Raw genomic sequence first — 26,511 nt, forward strand, 5'->3', positions numbered from 1 at the left:
AGTAAATAAGTACTTCATTTCCATACTTCAATAAAAAAATAAGTCAAATTTAACTAGGGAATATTATAATTAATGTTAATAAAATAATACATAAATTGTAAATGCACAAATAAATAAAAAGAAATAATTTATATGTTATTTTCCTATGGAATTGGGGGTATCGTATCGGATATTGTTTGCAGTAGTAACATTATGTGAATACTTTTGATAGTTTTGTATTTGAAGCATAAAAAATCCAAGATAGCAAATTTTAAAATAAATGCATTACATTTTATTAATATGACAACCATTTTACGTAAAAAAATCTTGTATTTAGTTTCATTTTTCAAAAGGTTAAATAAATCAATCTAAATATACACCACATGTCATAGGTTTATCTCTTAAGAATTTTTTTTTGTAAGCTGGACAGAACTTCTTAAATGGTCCACATTTTCCCTTTCTGGTTAAATCGCGGTCAGGAGAAGGGTCTTACGGGCCAAGCGAGGTTATCGAAAGGGTCTAGTGTCAAGTAAGGGATAAAGAATTATATTGATGCATGCGGGATTCGTCAATTCAAAATCCATTTACTGATAAGTGAGTTAATCAAATGAAGAAAAGATACAATTTTGAAAAAAATTGCCACATACAGAAAAAAATGAAAATATATTTTAACTTCTTAAGAAATTTATTTACAAGTATATTACATAACGTTTTGTAGTGGGGAAATAATTTTGTACCGCGCAGCTGTAAATCGTTTTAAATTATTGCCGAAAATCTTATTTTTCCCATTGAAATTTTTTTTTCCAAAATACGGGACATCAAAACTTTCGCAAAACAACAATTCTAAATACAACAAAATGCACATTACAAAAAATATAGCTTCGAACTATAAACCAGAAAACCTATATTTGTAAAAAATACCCACGAAGACTTCATCTTCTGAACGTGGGACATTCCTTTTTTTATTATGTTCAACCTCCAGATATATGTTCGGCATACTAAATGGTATAATCGATGTTCCATCATTACTGGGACAAGTAAAATTCAATATTGCGACTCGTAGGTTGAGAAACAATGAAGTACGCTTCATCGATCAGCATAGAACAAATTATGGCCTTAATTCTCCAATGACCTGTTTTTGTCGTATTGTTAACTCAAGAGAGAGATCTGGACTTATTTGGTTTAAGTTTACAACGATTTAAACAAGCACTAAATAAATAGTCCAGATCTTGTCTTTATGTCCCTTATGTTTGTCAATGCTTCTTTTTTTTTAATGTTTGAAATTAATATTTTATTGTAATATTTAAACCGTATAAATTGTTTATGGACAATGTGGGTTAATAAATAAATAAATAAATAAACCTCTGTTGCAATCCATTTCTTCTCATCTTCCCAACCATGTCACCAGAAGTCAAAATCTGCTTTTGATCAAATCTTCCTTAGAAGATTCTCTTAATCAACATTTATTTTTACGCCCCAATGTCTAGAAAGTGTAGATTAATCGATTCGTCATACAACTTGGAATTCTAATTCTACCTTCCGGCTTTTCGCAGATCTCTTCGCCAATAACAAAATGTGGGAAGAAGATGGATTAGCATGGGTTAGCTTGAAGTCTCATAATATATTGATCGTGTTTATGAATATATTATTTACCATTATTTTATTGCCCTTGTTTGTCTTTGCTACACAGATTTTATTAAATTTCCTGTTTCTTCATGTAACTGTTGTAATTGGCTAAGGCCGTATATTTAATAATAATAATTCAACTATATTTACTTAATTTGTTACTACAGCATATATGTTTATATGTAAATTTTTATATTTTTTTAATTTCCAATTTTGAATCTTCACATATTTATTATTTATTTATTTGACACTTTAAATACATATACAATAAATATTATATTGCCTTAAGGCAATTTCTTCTAACCTACCCAAAACACATACGTGGCGCACCACACATAAACATATGCTTATGTGTGCTCTATTAATAATAATGCACTTTTATTTATCAATTTTACATTTTTTGAAGCACTACTTTTGTGGTTATTTATAATAATAAAATAAATAATAACAAAAAAAATATTTCCTTAAGTCCACTCCTGTCTAGTTTTGAGCGTATCCATCTCACATTACCATCCTTATAAGACAAAAAGACTTGAGTTACAAGTTCCATACACAGCATTATACTGATAAAATAAAATTTTATAGAATTTATTAGTTAAGCTTGTATAACTTTGAAACAGGTCGGTATAAAAAAAAATAAAGGTTAAAAACGAAGTGGTTTTATTTATTTTATTACATATTTTTGCATTACAAGTTATTTAAAATTTATTTCTTAATCTTCTGTTTGAATTCTGATTTTTTTGTCATAAATGTTTTTTCCATTTCTGAGGTACGAGTATTTGTTTTATTTATTAAACCTACACTGGAACAAACTTATAAAGGGGTAAGTAACCTATTTTAGTTGAAAAGCCAGAGATAAATTACCCAAATTTAAACAAAAAATAGAGAAAACGTATTAAAACAAAAAAACTTGGATAGCAAGAAAATAAAAACTCATTTTCATTACTTAAAAATATACAAAAACTTACTCAAATATTTACTAGAAAAGAAAAACAGTATTATAGTATGCTGCTATACATATACGAGTACATGACTCAAAAACTTTCACAAAAACAATATTTATTTCCAGCACAATAATAATTATTCAAAAACGGTTTCTATAATTATGTGTTCTGTACGCGCAGGGTTGATTCGTGTTTTTGGAATGGAATCGCGGTTACGTACCCTCAGCTAAGGATAAATAGCTAAACAAATCTAGATATCCCACCTACTCTTTAGGTGCTTTAAGTATTAAGAAAGTAGAGATAGAGTTATCGCACCGCGAGACGTAAATGAAACACAAACATTTTAAAGCTTTCTCCTGAATCTTTGTTTTTTGTTTTTTTTATGTCTAATTGTAAGTGTACTTTGCTTTTTCAAGCTTGAATTTGTATTTATATATTTGAAAAAATAAGAATGGATGTACGCGTGGAATATGTTTTAATCAATAAAAACTTTATATTTTGTAATCAAGTCATTTTCATTCGATTATATTATCTAGGCTAAACTAGCAGTTCACAACGGAGTTCTAGTTCCAACTCTAATGTATGGGAGCGAAGTATGGAATTGGAAAAGTGAAAGTAGGTTGAATGCTGTCGAAATGCGATGCAATGTGTGGCAAAACGATGTATGATAGGTTCACAAGTGTCGAGATCCGTGAAGTGTGTAAGGCTGAGACATGCATTATTGACAGAATCAAGAAAGGGGTGCTGCGTTGGTTTGGAAATATAGAGCGAATGGACAGCGAAAGAACGGCTAAAAGGATCTACGATGCAAGAGTTGATAGATGCAGAAAACGAGGAAGACCGAGAAAGACATGGCACGATCAAGTTCATCAAATACTTGTAGACGGACATGTCAAAAGTAGAAATAATCGGCGTGCGTGCATGAGAAGATGTATGAATGTAGAGGAAGCGAGGTCTGTATGCCAAGATAGAGTGTTATGGCGTTCAATCCTCTCTGCCTACCCCTACGGGGAAAAGGCGTGATGGTTCGTTGATGTTTTTGTTGTTATATTATCTACAAAAAACCTCAACCAGCTGGTAAATTTTAAAAGGAATTTATAAAAACCTCAAATAATATTTTAGTCATTGTGTTTTCCAAAGATAAGACAAACCTTTAAGTTAGATTTATATCCAGGAAGTGCAAAATTAGCAATTGCCGCATTACGTCAATTCGTCCTATATAAAGCGAAAACACGTAGCCTAATTGTTTTTTTATTCTTTTGAGACTCTTTGATACAAAGCCGTCACGTTAGTGTTATTAGTCTTCACACTGTATAATTGAATTGTTAAAAATTGTACTGTCAGGAACACTAACTATATTCCAATATCCTTTTTGTATAAATCTATAAATATTTTATCCGGTCGAGCTTTATTATGGTCCATGCTGGCTTCTCAGCATGCGTCTCTATCTGAATATAGAAATAAATTGGAGCATGTATATAATACTCGGTTCACTGGTGTAGATGGACTAGCTCTCCCTAAATTCAATAATAAATACGGGAAAAGAACACTAGACTTACAATATACTAAAAATCTATAATATGCTCACATTAAATAAAAATAAAAAATAAAAATATCTGACTCAAGGAAAAAAACGTCTGCTGAGAATCTGGCTTTTTGAACGTTGTTTTTCGTATTGAAATTTTTTGTGTTTTTCTTTTCTATTTGGACAATTTTTTTTTTTTTTATTATTTTTTTTTCGATGTACATATTTTCTTCTTTTTTATAGGAATAAGAGTTTTTATATGTTTAAAGAATTTAAGAGATAAGATTTGTATATATATTATAACTTAACTATAAGCACCTGCTGGCGAACTGCATTTTATGCAGTTCAGTAGGACTTGATAATTTATATGTTAATTTTTGTATGCTTTTGATAAATATATATTTTTTTTAATTAAAAAACAAATGGGTCATCTGAATCTACACCACGCAAAAACAACCTTTCATCTGATTTCTGAGAAGATTTAAATGCAAAGAAAATCGATATCAAAAGTGGGATTGACTCCCAATACAATCCAACATCAGCCGCTTTCAAGAACATTTGATTACGCATTCCGAGGGACGAGAAATATGAGAGTCGCTTTGATATCTTCAAAAACGGTCAAAAGTCACTCTTATCTCCATGCTGTTGCTTGAATCGTGTTTTTCAAGACTCAAGCTGTCAGAAACTGTTGGTATCTACAAACCCCCGAAAGACTGACTAACTTTTACCGTTGCAGTTCACCGGAACTCTTGGAGTCGCCATTCAACATTCATCGAGCGTCCGCGCTCATCTCCAGTGCCTGTTTTTATTTCAGTAGGGGAACGCGGAGCTGAAAGTTCCCGGGGCAGGTTGTTCCGATGAGAATATGTACGAGAAGAAAAGGGATAGTGATACGCATGAAGTGCATCGCGAAAGAGTAAGATACTGCGCTGTCGTGGGAGTCCTTTTAGTTGCTCCCAAGACAGCGGAAATGTGGGTGCGTGCATAGGGGGTACAAAAATTTCACGTAAATATTTTTTTTCGTGCTCCAACTTTGAACTTTTCAGTCTATCTCGTTTAATTGAAATTTCATTCACGAATTTGGAGTCAAAATATTTAGAAGTCATATCGTTGTAGTATTTTATTTCAACGCTTATTCCAGAATATATTTCCGTGTTGTAAAGCGGAATATGGGGTTGATGAATTCTGTCTTAGTTGGAATTCTAGGTATTTATAGAAAACTTTGTAAACATATATAAACTATTAACATTTTTTCAACAGGGTGATGTGGCATTTTATCCTTTCTACCTACCCCTACAGAAAACAGCGTGATGTTTTGTTTGTGTGTTTTTTTTTTAGTTTGATTGGAAAAAAAGTCAACAAATTCTGTTTGAAACATTAAAAAATATTCTTCTGACTTCCCAAGTGGATCTTTATTATTGAAAAGGGGGGTAAATAAAGATTGGTATATCTATTATGCATTTTGAATGCTTAATTTAGCCGAAGGAAACTATAACATGACTAAAAAAGAGCTACTAGCATCAGCGTGGGCTGTAAAACGTTTCAGACCATATCTATTCGGAAGAATCTTTAATATCATAACTGATCGCAAACCGTTTGTCGGAGGCTTAAATTAGAAGAACAAGATTATAAAAGATGTCTCAAGACCTACTTAATTTTTTTTATTTTATTAAAATACATGCTGCAGTTGAATTTCGAGGGTGTTATCTTTTTATTGTAAAATATGGACACGGAGATTACGTGTGGAATGTGTTTGATTCCTTCCAGATGACAGAAGAAAAACAGCAAGATTTTTCCTCAACTGGTCCGGGTTTTGTGGTGTATTTTTGTATAATTTCCTTTCATATCCCCCCTTTCCCATCTTGCTGACAAGCCTCTTAAATAGAGACTAAAGGGGTTATTTTAATTTTTTTTTATGTTTACATCTACGGTGTTCGATTTTGAAAAAAATCCCGTATATCTTGAAATTCTTTAAAAAATTCTATGGGTACTTTTATTTTGACTTATAATAACCATCTAAATAAATGTAAATATTTAACTTCTCAGGCACACAAAAAAGCCAGAGAAAACATGGAAAAATCTAAAATAAAATATAAGGAAAGTTATGATATAATCGTACTTGTTTTATCAATGGCTCATTTAGGACTCAGAAGAATTATGACCTTATAATAATTGCAAAGAGTTTCGATAAAATTTTGTAGAACATCAAAATATTTTAAATAAATATTTTTTTCTGATCTCCGCTACTAAAATAATACGTGATAAAAACTTTGGAATTTTTTATTTTTATTTTATATTGTGCGAATCGATGGAATGAAATTCCTTGTAGTCATAAAATACGCTTTTTTATTAATATTTTGAGCTACGTACAATCATAATATATTTTTTATTTATTAAGACTTATATTCTTCCTTTGCTTTTATAACAGCTTGAACACGTTTTGTCATGGAATCAATTAAACTTGGGTAATTTTCTTTTACTCTCTCATCTCTAAACCACATCTGAATAACAGCTTTTATCATCATAATCTTGGTGGTGCAGTCCAGTTTTTGTATCCTAGATTAAGAAATCGCCTAGAAATTTTCTATAGGGTTAAGGTCGGGTGAATTTTCAGGCCAACCTAAAAGAGATCTTTTTATCATTAAAATACTTAAACATAAACTTCGATACGTGACAAGAAGATGAGTTCTGTTGAAATACAGCCCCACCATTAGGACAACATTTACTCAGTTCTGTACTAAAGTGCTGCTCCAACAGAGCTTTATACTTTAGGTTTTTCATCATTCCTTCTATTGCTATCAAAGATCCGGTCTCCATATACAAAATGCAGCCCCAAAACATCTTCTTCACAGGATATTTCACCGTTTGGTCAATATGAGCCACAGTAAATTTTTAATCCCAACATTTTTTGTGCGATATCCCTGCACAAGAAAGTGGGTCTCATCTAAAAATAGCACCTTCCTCCAGTCTTCTGCAGTCCATTTGGTATATTTTCTAGCCCATATGAGCCTTTGCTTCATCATTCATTTGAAATCTCCTTCTGTTTAATATGCAAGCAATTTATAAAATTAGTCCTTTATTGAGAAAATGTTAAAAAAAACAGATAGCACACCAACAAACAGCAATATGAGCTCTAAAAGGATTTATGAACTGTCTTAATTTTTGGCGCTAAACAACTGTCAAATTGATACATGAGTGTTGCTATACGTAAAAAATGTCAAAAATTACTCTTATTCCATTAATTCGCATAATACTGTACGTCTACACCATAGATTTTATTTATTCTAGATTTAGTATACCCCCCCGCACAATCTGTGTCTGTGTGGGATTTTTTGAAAATAAATACAGTGATTTTATTATTTTTATTTGGGAAAAAAACAACAGTTTTTACATATATTGTATAAAAAATAAGAATACAAATGAACGAAAATTGTGAAAACAGTCAATAAAAATTTCCACAGTTGTGTAAGATATCGATTAAGTACATTATCGGTATTCCAAATAAAAGCAATTAACAATTATTAGGCACTTAGAAACTTTCAAATAAAATAAAAATACATTTACTTATTTACAGTTATAAAAATAAAGTTAATAGAAACAAGATTGATTTCAATTTAAAGAATAAGAAAAGAAAAATTTATATAAAAATAACGTGATATTAATAAGAAAATGTAAACAAAAAAATATAAATTATACAATTTCAAATAATACCCCTGATAGAAAAATAACACCAGCCGTGTTCCTGCTAGTTTAAAGTTGGATAATACTGATTACTGCCATTCTACTGAACCATATTTTTCCAAAAGACAGTAAAAACTGCTTTCAAATCAAATCCAACAATATATACTTTTATCCGCGATACTGTTATTCTTCATGAAGCTCGCCTTCTTTTGGCCCCACGCGTGTCGTGGGATTAGGAAACACCCAATAAGAGTTAAAAGTCCCCCAAATATGAAAGTATCATTTTTGCCAAAATTGTGAATTGACGGTAATGCACGCCAACCAACGATACGCATTTTTTCAAACTGACGGTGAACATTTTATATTTATTTTGCAGTGTCGAAATAAATTTATAGCGTTTTAAATTTATTGCGTATAATTTTTCCATCTAGTCATACATATCCATAATTATGATAATTGGGTTTTGTAATATTTTTTGTTTTTCTTTTACCCATTCCTTCAAAGCTTCTCTTAAGGCCATCGTGAGCGCTTCATAATATCCGAACCTCCGAAAACACTTACGGGAAACTTTTTTACTTTGTTACATAAATCGTATAATTTGATTTATTCATACCAGTGTGTTTCCATATATACTTTCTTTACCTGCTTTCAGCTTCCGGTTTATTGAACAATTACTAAACACGAATATTATTTATCTATCTAGATAATATACTTTTGATATAAAAAAATTAAAGATCTAAAAATTTCCAGGTGGATAAAAAATCAAATTCTGAGTGTGGAATAAAATCTAAACCCTGGAAGAAAGCCTTTGACTCGACATGTACGAGTAGTCTCAAATGAAAGTCCTGAAAAGAGAAATCAAGTCGGAATAGGTCGGCCTTGTAGTACAGAAGTAAGCGCATTCTCCTATCATGCTTAAGTATCGTGTTTTTTACCAAACTCACTGTGAAAGTGGTAATGGAAGCATGAGAATGAAATTAAATTAAAATCACGGTTCATGAAATTGAATATTTAAAAATAATGTTAATCGACTTTCAACAAAAAAAAAGTTTTTTGTATTAGCGAAACCGATGGGAAAATCGGTCTTTAAAACGGTTTAAGAATATGTAAGAAGTGCTTTTACTGGAATATTTCACTATCCTTAGACTGGTATCTGAAGCTTTACACATATCACTTTACTATTGCGAGATATATTATCGAGATGCGCTGCGTATGATGTTGCGTCGACAAATTGTTCATAATTTTATTTCGCTTAGAAATCAATTCACTTAAAAATATTTTTTATGAAGGTACATAATAAATGTAATTCTGCGTGCCTACTTATGTAAACCGTTCAATGGAAAAAATCAAATCGCCATACCAAAATCCACATTCCTTGGATTAAATTTGTGGATCAGCACATCTCTTGGAAAAACTGCCAGACAACCTTTTGTTTATAAATCGTACTGTGTAAATATTATGCGAAAAAAATTATGACACGTAGCAAAACCAAATTGTATTGTTTATTATATTTCCATTCTGGGAAGTTCTGTTCTCAAATAATCTGGTCCCAAAAAATCAACATTGAATAATGGTTCTTAACGACTTAGGATTAAGGGTGATTTAGGTTTGGCGACGAATCGTATTTTACATAACTTTTCGAATTATTTTTAGCTATCTCCTTTGAAAATTTTATTGCAATTAATTACACTCAGAATTTCAAACCATTGCCGATACAATAATCCTTCTTTGCGTCCATTTTTCGAGTGATTTATTGAAAAGCTTAAAGCATAATTCCTTTCTATAAATGGAATCAGTGGCCATTGTTTTACTTATTTAGTCCGGATTAGGCTATTACGTTTTCAATAAAAATATTTCAATAACAGGATGATAAATCTTTGTATTTTTAATCCCTTTTTTATCAAAACTTTAAACGAAATGTAATGAACAAAATTCAAAATGACGTCATTAGATATTCCTAACAAAAATATGAAATATAATAAAGACAATTCCAATTGATTAAATTTACCGCAAAAATATGCACAAAAAACCTAGTTGCACTTTATTAAAAAAGTATTTAAGACAAAACTACTTCAATATTAATTACTATAAATTACTTTAAACTTATATAAAGTTTTTATTTGAAGCACTAACTTTGTGGTTATTTATTATAATAAAATAAATAAAACAACTTTGTTTTTAACCACTAATTTTTATTTTTATTTTAACTTTTTTTAGAGAGAAAAGAAAATAACTTTCAACTCTTTATCATAACTGATTTGGTATAAATAAATAAATAAATTATTGTAACTCAATACAATAGAGATGGAGAACATTTTTGAGAAAACGAAAAATAAAATAAACATTTTGACACACTTAAAATATCTTTAATTTTATATTGGTAATTTATTACATAAATAAGTATACATATTTAATACCAGTAAATCTTTATAAAACTAGTGAAATAGATTAATAAAGAGCGTCCTCTGGTTAGGATAGTCTCCATCTAACATGGCTCAGCCTGTTCTAAGATGGAAAATTTTATGTTTTAAAGTATAAGTAATTCTATACCAATATAAGAAAAACAAAAAAACTTCAATATAAATGCATAGCTAACGAAATATAAGAATTTAATAATCATTAAATAAATACAAATTTACTTATGTTCAGAAAACAAAATGTTACTTAAACATGAATTAAATAGTAAAAAATATGACAAAAAACGTAATGTAATTAATAAGAATATAAATTATATGCTTACCAATTATAAAGTAATAATTATTTGTATGCATTTATTTTTTAAATAAAAATGCCTTAAAGATATCTCGAAAACAATGAAGCCGGTTATTGTACCACCCGTCTTTTATTTTCAACTATAGTTGTACTATATATAGTTAAAAAATTATTTTCAGGCGTTACCCAGTATGTGAAATAATTGATCAGATGAATCTCTTCTTAAAAAAAGAGGTTTCAGCTCTTTAACTTCACTAAAATCAACAGATGGAAGAATTGAATAAATATGGAAGTTCAAACATAGGCAAAATGTTGAATGCTACACAGTGTATATAAATTGGTCACTTAAACTAGCCTATGACAGGTCATAGGCCCTGTAAATGCCTGGACATCCATATTCCCTTCTTACAAATGTTTACTCTCCCTGTTGCAACAAACTAAAATAATAAGTTTTTTGAATTTGTTGCAACAAAGACGGAAAACATTTTTGAGAACGTATTTTTTTTTTATTTCCTTTTATTTAGGAAACATACAGTACAGTTATAAGTTTTATATTTTACACGGTTAGACTTAACTCTAATGGACCAGTGAATTTTCCATATTATAAAGTAATTATATGTAAGGTTATTAATGAAAGTACAAAAAAGAGAAGGGAAAAAAAACATAAAAGGAAGTTATTTAAAAATTAAAACTTAAGTAAAAAAGGTTATTTTAAAGTTTTTAGTTTGTAGTTAGTTTTTACAAATGGAAATAATATATGTAATATGGAAGTCTAAGCATTTACTGGACTTATGACCTGTCATTAGCTGGTTTGAGTGGCCACTTTACACACTGTGTAACATTCAGCATTGTGCCTATATTTGAACATCCACATTTCCTCAACTCTTCCATCTGTTGACTTTTGTGAAGTAAAAGAGCTGAAACCTTTATCACGTGGGTGAGATTCATCCGGCTGAAGCAATTCACCTACTAGGCTGTATATATATAAATTAACTCCCTAGGGAGGAAATCCAGCCAGTCTGCAAGCATTTGGACATACTCAAAACATCGTTGAAAAAGTTTTCTGTTTACTCGATCTTAAAAAACCTTTTCGCTAGCCGATCCATACGGAGTAAACCCCCCCCAAGCATTCCCATTTTTCTTCTTTCAAACAAGAGAAAATAATTATAATATAATATGAACGAAAAATTCTTTTTTTTTAAATGGGAACAGTAAGATTAAATAATTATTTGCAATTAAGGTTGTAGCATTTCTTTATTTATTTATACATTTAACCATATTTACCTTTTTTATTAGAAATTTTGCCCAGCTTACAATAGTACATACCCCGTTCTCAGCTAGGCAATTGCATTTTAATATGTTATCGTTTACAAGTTAATTTATTTTTAATAAAGAAAAGACATATTTAAATATATACATATTCATATATATATATATGCATAAAGAATACACATTTTTTTTGTTACTTTTTATTTTATTTTCTTTATAGCTGTTTAGAGTGAGGAAGTATACATAAAAAAATTATTAATTAATAATTCTGCGAAAAGATGCATTCTTATTATTATTTGTGTTTAAAATCCCTACATAGAACAATTATTGCAGCCGAGTTGTACGTTAAGGGACACGAATTTTAATTTTTTCAAGCAGTTGTGTGTCAGATATTACTATTACACATTGATAAAATAATGTTTTTAAAATGTTTGCATCCTGTTACTTCGAAACCACGTAAAAAGGGGAACCAGTGTAGTTGAATGTGAACCATTGCAAGGCTCTGTGGTATGCCCTGATAATACGCCATACAGCGTGCAACCTCACCTTTGCGACTATTTAATAACTGAGATTAGGGATGTTTCCACCCGCTTTAACCAAGGCTGTTATCCGAAGCAGGAAACAAAGCTAAACTCGTTATGACGCTGGAAAAATAAGCGAAAATTTCTGTCATTTGCAGGGAAACCTGGCCTGCGATTATGATGAGAAGATACGGAAGTTATACCTTCACCATGTCGGTATAGTTGAAGTTGAAGAAATTCTCTTGAGCGACTACGAAGAAACACTGCCGACTCCCAACCTTCTAGTTTTGGAATAGTACATCGATATGTAACAAGGGGAAGCGTACGTCACGGTACACATATCTACGCACTCAAGTAACATAGCTTTTATATATAACCTATTAACAAGGAGAGGTCTCAGCAAAACGTTTCTACAGGGTAATAAATTATGGTAAACCTAAAATCCAGACGATTTTTGCTCAGAGACACCGCTCCTTTATCGCATCGAGAGTGTTTAATATTTTGGAAGAGCGTGTTAAGCTCTCAAAGACAAAATCTATTTTCAAAAAAGAGTTTCAGGACTGGATCTTCCTTTGAGGGAGGGGTTTGAGTGAGAAACTACTCGATGGTTTTTCAAATATTTGAGTTGGTTTCATTTCAATTGAATTTTTGTTTTTACGTATTTTTGAAATGTTATTTTTTTTGTTGCGTGTTATTTTTAATATTTGATATGCCATGTGTTTTTTAATGGTGTTTTTGATACATGTAGATATTGACTGTTAAAGTTTCATACAAATATTCATCCCAACTCAATACAGGACTTTGGTTCCGTAGAGTTGGGACTTGTGTCTCAATAAATGTTAAATAAAACTATTGTGAATAAAACAAAATTAAAAACAATAAAAATAAATATTAAAAAAAAACGTAAGAGCATCTAGGCGTAAAGATGTTTTTTCATTAAGTTATTATATTTCATTTAAATTATTTATTGACAATTCTTGATGGGATTCCATTGTAATGATATAAAATCTTATATTTACATATAAGTTATTAATTTTTAAAAAAACTTGGTACACTTCCACTTATTTATTTTGACTGTCATTTATTTTGACCAATTAGCGCTTTCACCCTCTAATGGGCATCTTCAGACAGTCTAAGAGTCAAAATAAATAAGTGAAAGTGTACCAAGTATTTTTTTAAATTAATAACTTTTATGTAAATATAAGTTATTCCATCATTAAGTTATTATATTTTTTCAAACTGTTTTACTATCTTCCAACGTTATAGGAGCCGGGTTTGTAATTGATCGGTAGATAAATACGGACAATCGTTAAGCACACCGTCTTGGTAGTTGTCAAAAATCATTACTTTCTTCCATATCCCCTCTATTCCACCTGCCGACAAGCCTCAAAATAGATGCTTAGTGGGTTATTCCTTTATTTAAAAAAATATATTTATTTTTTTTAAATTTGTAAAAAAATTAATCGAGAATTTTTTGGTTGAATTGAGACTTATTGGAGTTTACAATCGCTTTAAAGTGGACACTTTTCATCACGGAAGTCTATTTAAAATATGAATGAGAACTGTTTTAAATTTCAATTAATTAAAGAACGCGGACTAAATTTTCGGGGTTTTTCATTGGTTGGATTCGATCATGTGATGTCAAGATGCCGAGATGACAAGTTGGCAGAACATACCAAGGTAGATAGAGATATTACAGAAGTTGAGTATATCGTCTCGGTATGTAACGATGAAGATAGGCTTTATAATCGCGGCCTTGTTCCAAGGGTTCGGCGAATAACGCTAACTCTCAAACAGTCTTCTCAGCTCTTCCAAACTGTGTGGGTACAAAAAGTAACGCCCGTATCCTCTTTAACTATCTCTTGTATAAGCAAATTGACAGATCCAGAATGCGGTTTAAATATTCCTTCAAACGAATAGACTCGGATGCATCTTTTTAATTCAATTCAAGCCAAATATAATCGGAATAACGGAAAATATTTTTTTTTTTTCAATCAATCAATCAAAAATATCAACAATATTTTGAGTTTGCCCAAATTTTTGTAGACAAAGACTGGATTCAACTTTCTAGGGAGCTGTTAATATGAACATATTTATTTTTTTACGGCACAAGTGCCTTTTACAATATAAAATATAACACTATAATGAGTTAAGTTAGATATACAAAAATAACAAAACAATAACAAAACGTGGGTATGAAACGAAAAATAATAATCACAAGAACGGTATTATATATATACACTAGTAGACCCGATAGACGTTGTTCTGCCCGAACGTTGGTTTGCCTGCTATTACCTTGGAATAAGACTTTTTATAGGTACTTGTAAATGATTAAATCCCCAAACAAAAAATTATTAAAATTCAAATATTGGATTTAAGTAGGTACCAAAATATTTGTTTATGGTTGAATTCCAAAACATAAAGTTATTCATTTTTAAATATATAATTATATTTGCAAATGTCAAACTCAGCTCTTCTCACATGTCTATTGTTTGTATCTATATTGTTATTCGGGTTGTTCTTATGTTTATTGTAAATGAATGTAACTTGTTTTTGGCAGAGGTTATCATGTTTTGGGAGAGAAGGCCCTATGACATGAAGGAAAAAAACCGGGACGCACTTTATTAATAAATGCGATTTTCAAAAATGTATTGCATGTCAGTTAATAATGTCACAAAAATATCATCCTTCCATTTTTTGGATTTGCATTCTCCTCAAATGCAACCGTGGTAGATCAATGAATAAAACATTTATGCTCTTAACTTTTTTATCACAAATTCGATTGAAGATTTTAATTTACAAACACGCGCAGCGCGAAGATCTACATTTCTCTTAAAACCGCACGTAAATCGGTTAAACCATTTAGGAGAAGTTCTGTGACATCACACGTACAGAAGAATTATATATTTAAAGATATATGTAACATAATACGATATGTGTCAGCATACAAAAGATGCGGCCTCCGCGGTGTAGTGGTCAAGACGCTTGACTCACGCACGGAAGGTTCCGGGTTCGATTCCCGGTGAGAACACAAAAATTAAAATGTGATTTTTCTTAAGCCTGGTTGTTCTGTAATGTAATTCACCACTGTAATTGGGCCTCCTGGCCTGTTGTGGTGCAAAAAAATGAAATGAAATTAATTTATTTATTTTAAAGAAACTAACAGTTGACATTGAAATAATAACTTTTTTTTAAAAATACGATTTAAAGACAGACCAACGAAGTTTCTAAATAAGAACCATACATATTTTTTAATTATGTTACAACAAAAGGTTGTGTTTATGAGTATTTGTATGAGAGTAAGTGTAAATATGTGTTTTTGTGTTTTAGTGTGGGAGTAAGTGTTCAGGTGTGTGTAAGTGTGAGCATCATTAAATAGTAAGTGGGATTGTATCGCAGCCAGAAATAATAAGTCTTAATTTATTTTTAAATAAATTAAGGGGCATGTAAAATATACCAATATATGAAATAAAAGCATTTTAGTTAGAGCAAGAACGATAGAGTAAAGAATGTTGTGCATAGTTAGTGCTACAGACTGGCAGATGGAATAAATACTTATTTCTTGTCATGCGAAAGGGGTCATTAAGATTAATTTTGGAGAGTAGGTTAAAGTAGGTTATGTAGGAGAAGGATATAAAAAAGTCAGTTTATTATTTATTTTATTATTTATTTATTTTATTTTATTTGGGAAATCAACAGTTCTACATACATATTTTTAGTAAACAAACAGATATAGTGTAGTAGATAACTCAGAACTTATAACAGATTTCCACATAGTATACAAAGTAAAGAAAATATATTACATATCAAATAAATACATACAATTTATACATATAAAAATGTTTTTTTTTTATGTACTCAATAATCAAAGATTTTTTAAATATTTATTTTAAGAACATTAAGTTACTGTAAATTGGGCGGGATAAGGACAAAAATGCTTGAAGAGAGGATAAGGAGGGGAGGGGAGATGTACATATTTATTATTATAATGTCTACTAAGTTACATAATACATTTTTAGTGTAAATTTAAAATCTGACAGAGTGATGTTTGTGTAATCTATATTTTGAAATTTTGTATAGTACATTGAAAAAGTCCTACGAAAAAAGGCATTTTTAACATACGATGTGAACATAAAATGAGTTAACACCAGATCGTCAGCATAAGTAGCTTTTGCAAATTAATCGTTACTGTAGAACATCATAAAATACTTATAAAGAGATGCTTTGAATTCACCGAGACTTGAGTTAAAAATGTCGATATGAGAGGAATGTACATTCATTCCCTAGTCTGTGTATGCACGGTATAGACGGTATAGGTGAATGACAAAGATAGTTGGTTTGAGAAGGGTGACAATAATACAGAATATTTAGTCTAGTTCTACGTGCTGGTTTATTAATATTTATTTTATACAGGAATTAACAACAATTGAATTTAGAATTAATGATTGTTTATCGAAACATTAAGTCAGTTATTGTCCTGCAATCCTCCAGAGTAGATAAATTCAAAGAATTTGACAAAGATGTTTGGTTAATTTATTTTATAAGAATTTGCTATTAGAAATTAATGAACCTTAAAAATTTTCGTTGCACTTTTTCAACATTACTTTTGTAAAAAAGGGGACCATATAGTAGAGTTTAACTCTAATTGGCTTCTAACCAAGGATACATACAAGAGTTTCATAATTTTAACTGATTCAAAATCCTTTATAGTTCTAAGAATGAAACCCAAAGTTTTCATACTTTTAGAAGTTGGTTACGCCACATTAACTCTATGTGTACACATCCATATACAAAGCACAATTGCTAGGATGAGGCCTTTAAATTTATTTTCTACCTCCGGGGCCTTGCTTAAGATGTTGCATTTACCTACCGTGGGTACTGATATAGTTCCGGCGCCAGAATAACAACGGAATTTGTCATGTGAACATGTGTTTTTTTATATTATCACCGCGGTCAAAAAAATATATTTTGCGATCAATAACTATTAAATCCACTGTTTTGGGAAATCATCAAATGCCCACAACCACAAAATCGGATCTGATCCTGACTGCCGTGGCGGAAGTACGAGACAATACAAGTGCCAAAACCCAGAATAAGGTAGGTTATTGCATTTATTTTATTTAGGGTTCTGTAGCAAAGTAAATAAAGGATAACGCATTCCGCGAACCAGCAATTCGAACGTTCATCTGATAACGGGCAAGTGGCGAGATCAAAAGTAATGTGGTTGATATTGCTTTTGAATCCAAGTTTTTAGTCAAATGTGACACCAAGATCTTGAATCTCTGTGACTTTTACAAGTTGAATGTTGTTAATTGAATACGGAAAAAATTGAAATTTATTTTTTAAAAAGATAATAATTTAAATTTATTACAACAGAGATAAAGAAAATTTTAGAGAAGGTATCATAGAGGTATTGGCATTTATATAGAGCAGGTTATGCAGGGCTTATGACCTGTCATTGGCTGGTTTAAGTTACCGCTTTGTACACTGTGTAACATTTACCATTCTGTCCATATTTGAACATCGGTATTCCTTCAAATCTTTCATCTGATGATATGTCGAAGTGAAGTTAAAGAGCTGAAACCTTTATTTATGCGGGTAAGATTCATCTGCTTGAATTATTGCAACTTCATACTAGGCTAAGCCAGATAATTATATTTTTTTCAATTTCTATACTTTTTCGTGAACCGGGTGGATTTATTGACAATATTTTGAGTTTGTCCAAATTTATATAGACAAGGACTGCTTAGTCTGTAGGTGAAAAAATTCAGTTAGATAAATCTCACCCGCATAAATAAAGGTTTCAGCTCTTTAACTTCACAAACATCAACATATGAAAGAATTGAAGGAATATCGATGTTCAAATATGGGCAGAATGGTGAATGTTACAGTGTGTAAAGTGATCACTTAACCCAGTCAATGACAGGTCATAAGCCTTTTATTTATTTGACACTTTATATACATATACAATAAATATACATATAAGGGCGGGCATATTACCTTAAGGCAATTTCTTCCTACCCAAACCGTTCAGTTTGAGAAAATTATAAATACATGAACATATTGAATCTTACAATTTTATACAAAAATTAAAAGCAAAGATTATCAAAAATAAATATATATATAAAAAAAAATAACACTTTACTATGAAGAGAGGAGAGAGGATGGGAAGGAAAGAAGAAGGATAAAGGAACAATTTAAATATTTAGATAGTGACATTTCAATCCTGACTTAAATGTAAATAATGAAGGGGCGTCTCTAACATTAGTGGGTAGATTATTCCACAATCGAGCGGCTACTACTGTGAAAGAGGAGGCAAAAAAAATAGAGCGATGACAGGGTATTAAAAGGGTTCTCTCGTTACTAGAACGAAGAGATAGTCCGTGTTGTGAAAGAGGTTGGATGAGCTCTCTCAGATAAACAGGCGAAGTGGGATTATTTAAAATATTGTGAAGAAGTGATAGAATGTGAATGTTTCTTCTATGCCTGATACTGAGCCAGTGTAGTTGCGTGCGATACTCGGTTATGTTGTCAAATTTGCGAAGATTAAAGATATAACGAATACAAATATTCTGCAATCGTTCTAACTTATCAAGCAATTCAGAGTTAGCATCTGGATAACATACATCCGCGTAGTCAAGGAGTGGAAGAAGTAAGCTCTGGACTAATGTTTGCTTAACATTAATTGGCAAGAAATTCTGTAATCTTTTAAGTGAGTGCAAACTGCTTTAAGTTTACGACTAACTTCGTTAACCTGATCGTGCCACTCTAAATGCTTATGAATGATAATACATAAGTTTTTAACTGAAGTCATGAATGGAATTTCTGTACCATCTATTTTGAAAAGAGGAAGTGTGGAAAATTCACTTTTGAATACATTTGTTTACTACCAACAAGTACAATTTGGGTTTTTGTTGGATTTATGAGAAGTCCATGTTTTTTTGTCCATGAAGAGATATGGTCGAGTGCAAGTGACATTACCCTTTAGATGCCTAGACTTTTATATAACCTTCTCTTAAATGTTCTTCATCTCTGTTGTAATATGTTAATAATCGAAAATATGTTACTTATTTACTTTCTTTTGCTTTTTCGGGTTTTTAAACGGTCCTATCTCTCAGAAGAAACAAGTTTTTAAAATTTATAGATAGAGACACGCCAATGATAAACATCTATAGTGTGAAAAAACATGACTGCTCCTGTGCCATAATCCAGAGAGAAAATACGGTATTAAGAATTGTATGCAAAGAAAATGTAAATATTAACGTTTGTATGCACTACTAGGAGTGCACAGATAAATGATGATGATGATAATATAACATCCCCATTCTTAATAAATGGTAAATTTATGTGTTAACAAAAATACCTGGGCCTCGATTATGATGGGAAGATAAAGACGTCATACCTTCACCTTGACAGAATAGTTGAAGGCAAATTCTTTCTAGCGATTACGAAGATACAATATCGAGCCCCCACTCTCAAGTTTTGGGTAGGTACATCGATATGAAACAAGGGGGAGCGTACGTCACAGTGAACAGATCTACGCACTAAAATGACGTAGCTTCAGTATGAAGTCATGGTTGAAGATAGAATCCTCCCGACCGATTACAAATATACACTACCGATCCCCCCACCATCAAGTTTTGATGTAAGCACATCGGTTTATCCCGTCGGGTCTAGAACCCTTTGATACGTTTATCTACGCATTAAAAGTGTAAAAAAATTTGCTCTGCCGAGCAAATTTTCCATTGATTACATTTTTTTTTAAATTTTTAATCGTTTTGAGGTTGAAATTTTTTCTTAAAATCCTATTAAAAATATAAAAGAGAAATAAGTCAGGTTTGAAAACGAGTGGCTAGATGCAAAAAGTAACGTCTGAATCTAGTTGGAATTAATATAGTTCTGCCCTATTAACATATAATAGTTGTTATATTTATATCTTTCTGAGAACCTCTGTATCGAGACGTTAAAGAAGCCGGCTTTGTAGTCAATTGGTAGATAAATACAGACAATCGTTAAGCGTACCGTCTGGGTAATTGCCAAAAATCATATAAAAATCATGTTCAAGCGAGCATTTTTCGCTTGACTTGGGATTTATTGGAGGTTAAATTGCTTTAAACAGGGCACTTTTTATCACAGAAGCCAATTTAAAATATAAATCAGAACTATTTTAAAGTATAATGACGTAAGAAACGCAAACTAAATTTTTGCAGTCAATTATTGGGTTTTGATTATGTGATGTCGAGACGACAAGTAGGTAGAACATACCGAGGTAGAAACAGATAGTACAGAAGTTAAGCATACCGTCTCGATATATATAGATGAAGATAGCGTTCATAATCGAGGCACAGATGTATGTTTCCACCAAACCCGCTCATTGTTATAAATTACGTAACCCAAAACAAAAATATTCCCGGTTACAAATCCTCTTCTTACGCTTTTACCATCAGTGTCATAATAAAATAAAGAGTCTGCGATTACCACTGAGCGGTTTTCGTGATTTCTCTTCTCTTCCGACTAAATTCGATATATTTTTCTGTTATTAACGGGTTACAACCGCTTCTACCCCTGTTTATGAATATATAACCCACATTTCTACATTCAAAGTGACAACTTATTTGATCCTTTATACATTTTTATACCTTGAAAATATTTGAAGTATTTATCAGTAATCCACAGAATATATCAGGAAAAGGTTCAATGCGCCAGTTTTGTTAGAAAAGGAATTTCCATTTTTCGTTTCCGAATCGACATAGACAAATTAATGTAAACGGAAACACCTTTCAGGTGCAAAAAATGTTATAATTTATACAACAAAGTATTTGTATTTCTTACAATAAAAATTTCAACAATAAAACGCTGATTCGATAATTTGGTCTGTCCCTTTAATTAAAAAAATACACGCGTATTACTTATTATAAAATTCACGGTTCCTTTGTCAAAATAAAAAAAAATAATTATATATTTACATATTACAACAGAGACGAAGAACGTTTTAGAAAAAAATAATATAGAAATCTAGACACATGCATATAAACTGTCAAACCTTGAATGATGCAGGTGAGATTCTGACTGAATAAACTCAACTCTTTCACTTATATACTCAGGAACGCCTAAAATACTTTTCAATGCCAAGACTTTTATATTCCCTTCTTTAAAATTTTCTTCATCTTAATATATTGCTAATGATAACTACCAGGAGGGTTGAATCCAGATATTGTCTACAAAAATTTGTACAAATTAAAAATATCGTTTATTATAAAAAAACTATTGAATATGCCTTAATTTTATTGACATGACAACGAAGTACAAAAAATCCTAATAAAAATTATTACAGTTATTACTACAGTTATTATTTCCAGTTCTCTGTGCGTTCGACAAATTAAAATTACTATAGCCGACTTTAACATCCTAGCAAATTATGCCTTTTGGGTCTCGTTATATCGGTCCTACGGGCCTCAATTTTCGGCTTTTCGTGCCTCGGTTGATTATTATTTCGGTCACCTGGAAGTATCACCCCTTTGAGCCATTTTTTTTGTCATTCGGAATAATCTAATTGTAATAAGAAATAATCTCTTCATCAAAATAATACTACAAAAACTGCCCAAAAAAAATTACATGTGTTTTGATTTTTCGTTAATACCAAGATTATAAGGCTCAAATAATCAATAAATTTAAGAATATTCATGTTACAGATATCATCGTATACCGTTTACATTAACTTAACATTGGCGGCCTCCGTGGTGTAGCGGACAAGACGCTTGACTCACAAACGGAAGGTTCCGGGCTCGATTTCCGGTGAGAACACTAAAATTTAATGTGATTTTGCTCAAGCTTGGGTATTCTGTGCTGTAATTCACTACTGTAATTGGGTCTCCTTGCCTCTTGTTACGCAAAAATAATAAAAATTACATATTTTTAACAAAATAAAAGGCTTAAAAATTTGCATGAAGCGCTTCATTACGCATTTCTTTAATTAAATTCATTCAAATGATGTTGTTTATTTTTAAATCTTTACATTCACACTCAAACATTAATTTGGCTGTTTGATATTTAATTACAAGTTTTTACAAAAACAAATCCAACCGTAACGCAATCTGTTTCTCATTCCCTAAATTAAATTCTGTAATAAATTTGCATCCCTCATCCTCGCGGCCATAACCTCGAGGGGTTGTGGCCAAATCACTCCCTCATACCACCCCACTGAATATGCACTAACTGGGGTAGTATTAACACTATGAGATTTAAATCTAATTTTATTTTGAACGTTTTAACCATTGATAGTTTCCTAATTTACCTTATTGAAATTTTTTAAATGAGTTATTTTATTTTTCATTGATAATTTCAACTTGCGTAAAATTTTCCTTTTTGGTGTTTTTTTTTTGTGAAAATTCTTATTTTTTCTTTTCATATCTCAAATTGTATATGAGTTTTAAATTAACAAAACTGACATTAAAAAAAAAATCTATGATATTTATATTAAAAATGTCCTTCAAACTGTTAATAAAGTAAAATGAAAAACTTTATCTACCAAATTTTTCTTTACCTATATAAATATAAACATTTATAAAATCAATATTGCACAACTCTTCAATGTATTTTATACAACATAGAGCTGATTCAGAGTGTAACTGTTTTTTTATATAATATATTTGAATAATCAACTGTATTTTTTCACGTTACCATATTTTCCACTAGCCATTCTGTAGCACTTGTTAAAATATTTTTTAATTATAAAAACATAATAATACATTTGATAGGCCATGATCAATGACACACAAACATGCTCAATAATTTCATTTAAAATTATAGTGCGACGACCGATAAAACAAGTCAGCGTTTTCTATAGAATCCAATACAACATATTATGCAACTTTAACAATATTGCACATAAAGACAAGAGCCTCGTTATACAGTACATTAACATCGTCCCTACCATGGAAATATGAACAACAAAGGAGCGTGGCCTATTAAGAGACGACAAGGTGTGATAACGCCCAGTCAATCAGTCAACATCAGTCATTCAACGTCAGCCAGTCCTTCAGCAACTCAGATCCACCATGTGAGGGTAGATTGTTTCATTTTTAGGGAATTATCAAATCTTAGTCTGATTATGCCATCAAGTATCAAATACGTTATTCAGAACAAACTCTATGTGAAATATAACTTGCAAGATCTTAAGTCTGGAGGGAAAGCACGGATTAATGAAGTGTTGCTATCTTTAGAAAACTTTCATTTATCATAAAATTAAAATATTTTTTAAAATATGTATTTCTATAAAAAAAAACACGTTTTAACGTTTCTGTCCGAAAGGGTTAATAATTTACTATAACCTATTCCTGCGTAAAATAATCGTCTAATCAATCGTTACATGAAGGGTTAACTTTCCATTACACTTTAACATTTATAATTCATTTTACGGTCATATACAATCTGTCAAAAGTAGATGCCTAGTTTAGTTCATAATGTTTCCTTCTCAACGTCTGCAACTCTATTAAGACACCTTTCTATAAATCCTGTATAATATTGAAAAAAAATACGTATTCTTGATTTAAAGATTTGATTATTTATCTTACAACTTACAAGTACTAGAAATAAACTAAACTGGTATTTAAACCAAAACATCCTTTTTTGCATTTGTGCTCTGAAACAATATTTAAATAACTTATACAACGGCTTACAATCGAACAACGCCTGCGAATTGTCAAAAATTACATTAAAAATCAGTATTTGTTTTCTCAACTATAAGACACTTTGTGACACCATGAATTTATTGTTTTTTTTTAAACATGTATTTTTATAAAAAATTGGTAAAACATCCAAAATTCAACACTTTGATTGGATTCACTTTTACTTTTTTTTTTTTTAAATATATGTGACGCGTTTCGTCTTGTTAGTTTTTCAAAAGTTTCTCATATTCCAACAATAATAACCGTTTAATGGTATAGGTGTATAATATTAATTAATTAATTACTCAACAATGTTTGATTATGTCCAAATGCTTGCAGACTGGCTGGATTTCCTCCCTAGGGAGTTGTTCATATTTAAATTTATTTCAACAGAGAGGGAAAAAGTTTTCGAGAAGAAATTTGGAAGTCTAGGCATTTACAGGGCTTATGACCTGTCATTGGCTGGTTTAAGTGGCCACTTTACACACTGTGTAACATTCACCATTCTGCCCATGTTTGAACATCCACATTTCCTCAACTCTTCCATGGTAAAAGAAGAAGTATAAAATTTGAAAATTGTTTCCAGGCGTTGCCTAGTAGGTGATTTGGTTCAGCCGGATGAATCTCAACCACGTGATAAAGGTTTCAGCTCTTTCACTTCACAAAAGTCAACAGATGGAAGAGTTGAGGAAATGTGGATGTTCAAACATGGGCAGAATGGTGAATGTTACACAGTGTGTAAAGTGGCCACTTAAACCAGCCAATGACAGGTCATAAGCCCTTTAAATGCCTAGACTTCCAAATTTCTTCTCGAAAACTTTTTCCCTCTCTGTTGAAATAAATTTAAATTAATTACTCAATTGCTTTACTTTTTTGGTCTTCAAATTCCTCAATACTTGTTTAATAAACAATTCTCACTTTTATACACCTAAATCATTAAGTAGCTATTATTGTTAGTTTGTAAATATTATATTATATTTAATTCAGTTCGATAATGTCTTAACAAAACAAAACGCGGCACACATATCAAAAAAATAATAAAAGCAGAATTAAATCCAATAAAAGTCTTTTATTTTAGATACCGATACTGATGCCGATACTTAGATCAGGGTTTAAATATTACAATAAAAGAATAGTTAAACATTTTTTTTTTTTAAAGAAAAGAGGCATTAACAAACATAACGGACATCAAGACAAGATCCGGACTATTTATTTAGTGCTCGTTAAATTCGTTGTAAACTTAAACCAAAAAGTTCAGATCTCGTCTTGAGTTAACAATACGACAATGACGGGTCATTGGAGAATTAAGGCCGTAGTTTGTTCTATGCTAATCGATAAACAGTACTTTATTGTTTCTCAACCTACGAGTCGGAATATTGATATATTTTACTTGTCCCAGTAATGATGGAACATCGATTATACTATTTAGTCTGCCGAACATATATATGGAATCAATATTAGTTCTACGATTTTGTAGACTAGAAATATTTAACATTGTATTTATATCAGCATAAGAATAATTACCTGTCTCTAGTCCAAGCATCCTAATAGTGGATAGGGTACTGCATTGGTACACCAATTGCAGCGTATCTTGATTATTTTTGTTACATGAAGGTAAGATGATCAGTCTTACGCTTCAAGTACTAGTCCAGGGACTATGAAATATTCTGAAACATGTCGGGAATCAAACGCGAGACCTCTTGCGTGGTAGGCAAACGCGCTGACCCTTACACCGCGTGGCCGAGGCTGGTTAAAAAGAAACATTACATTTACGCTTACTCAGATTTAAAAAATAATTATAGTTTATATGCGAAACCGAAGAAAGACACAAGTCTTTATAAACAGTTTCAGGAAATAGGTGGGTGCTTTTATTGGTCAGGTTAAAAAATATCATTTATATATATTTTGTTGTTTTCTTAGGTTTAACTTTTCTTTTATTTCTTTCTTATTTTATTTACATTTTTTAGATCTTAATTTTAATAGGTACTTTTAATTTTCTTATTATTTTTATTTTTTCTGTAGATATGAATTGAAATTTTAGATTTACTTTGTTATATTTTTTACCTTGTTTTGATTACATTTATGAGCACACACTATTTATGTATGTGTTTATTTTTTTTCTTATATTTAAAATATATTCTAGTAAATTGCTATTCTATATTTTTAATGTATTATTTTACTCTATTTCTGTACATTAAAAAAAATATATTTCTTTAAACTATTTTTATCTGTTCATTATTTTATTTTATTTTTTGCTCATTATTTTAAACGTATACAGTATTATATCTGTACTCTTTTTATTTAATTATTAATTAAAACTTAAGTCTAAGCACCTGATAACAAACTATTATTGAATAGCTTTTATAGACAAAATATATTTTAAAACTTTGTTTTCTTTATAGGGTATAAATATTAATATAATAAAAACTTTAAAAACGTTTACAACCTTATAAACAGAAAAATATTAAGAATAAAATAAATAAAACAACTTTGTTTTTAACCACAATTTTTTTTTTTTGTTTTTTTAGTTAGTGCTTCAAATATAAACTTTAGAAAAATATTATTTCAACAAAAAAATTTTAAAGTAA

At 30.6% G+C, this 26,511-nt stretch overlaps 2 protein-coding genes across 4 annotated transcripts in view; one reads left to right on the plus strand and one right to left on the minus strand.

Annotated features, from left to right (window-relative positions):
* The window catches only part of LOC148284278 (cilia- and flagella-associated protein 299-like), an 89,105-nt gene extending 79,748 nt beyond the window's left edge, over positions 1-9,357 (plus strand). Inside the window, exon 4 of one of the 2 annotated variants that reach the window (XM_088241966.1) lies at positions 8,506-9,357. In XM_088241966.1, coding sequence (XP_088098092.1) covers positions 8,506-8,595 — 90 coding nt within the window. In that variant the 3' untranslated portion in view covers positions 8,596-9,357. Of the gene's footprint in view, positions 1-1,532; positions 1,649-8,505 lie in introns of those variants that run through there. The other variant, XM_088241975.1, reaches the window with a different exon arrangement.
* The window catches only part of Nos (Nitric oxide synthase), a 436,979-nt gene that overhangs the window by 306,787 nt on the left and 103,681 nt on the right, over positions 1-26,511 (minus strand). The window lies entirely within an intron of this gene.

The sequence above is a fragment of the Micrasema longulum genome, unplaced genomic scaffold, assembly GCF_059751315.1.
Source record: "Micrasema longulum isolate JH-2025_06_02 unplaced genomic scaffold, ASM5975131v1 h1tg000133l, whole genome shotgun sequence".
Lineage (NCBI taxonomy): Eukaryota > Metazoa > Arthropoda > Insecta > Trichoptera > Brachycentridae > Micrasema > Micrasema longulum.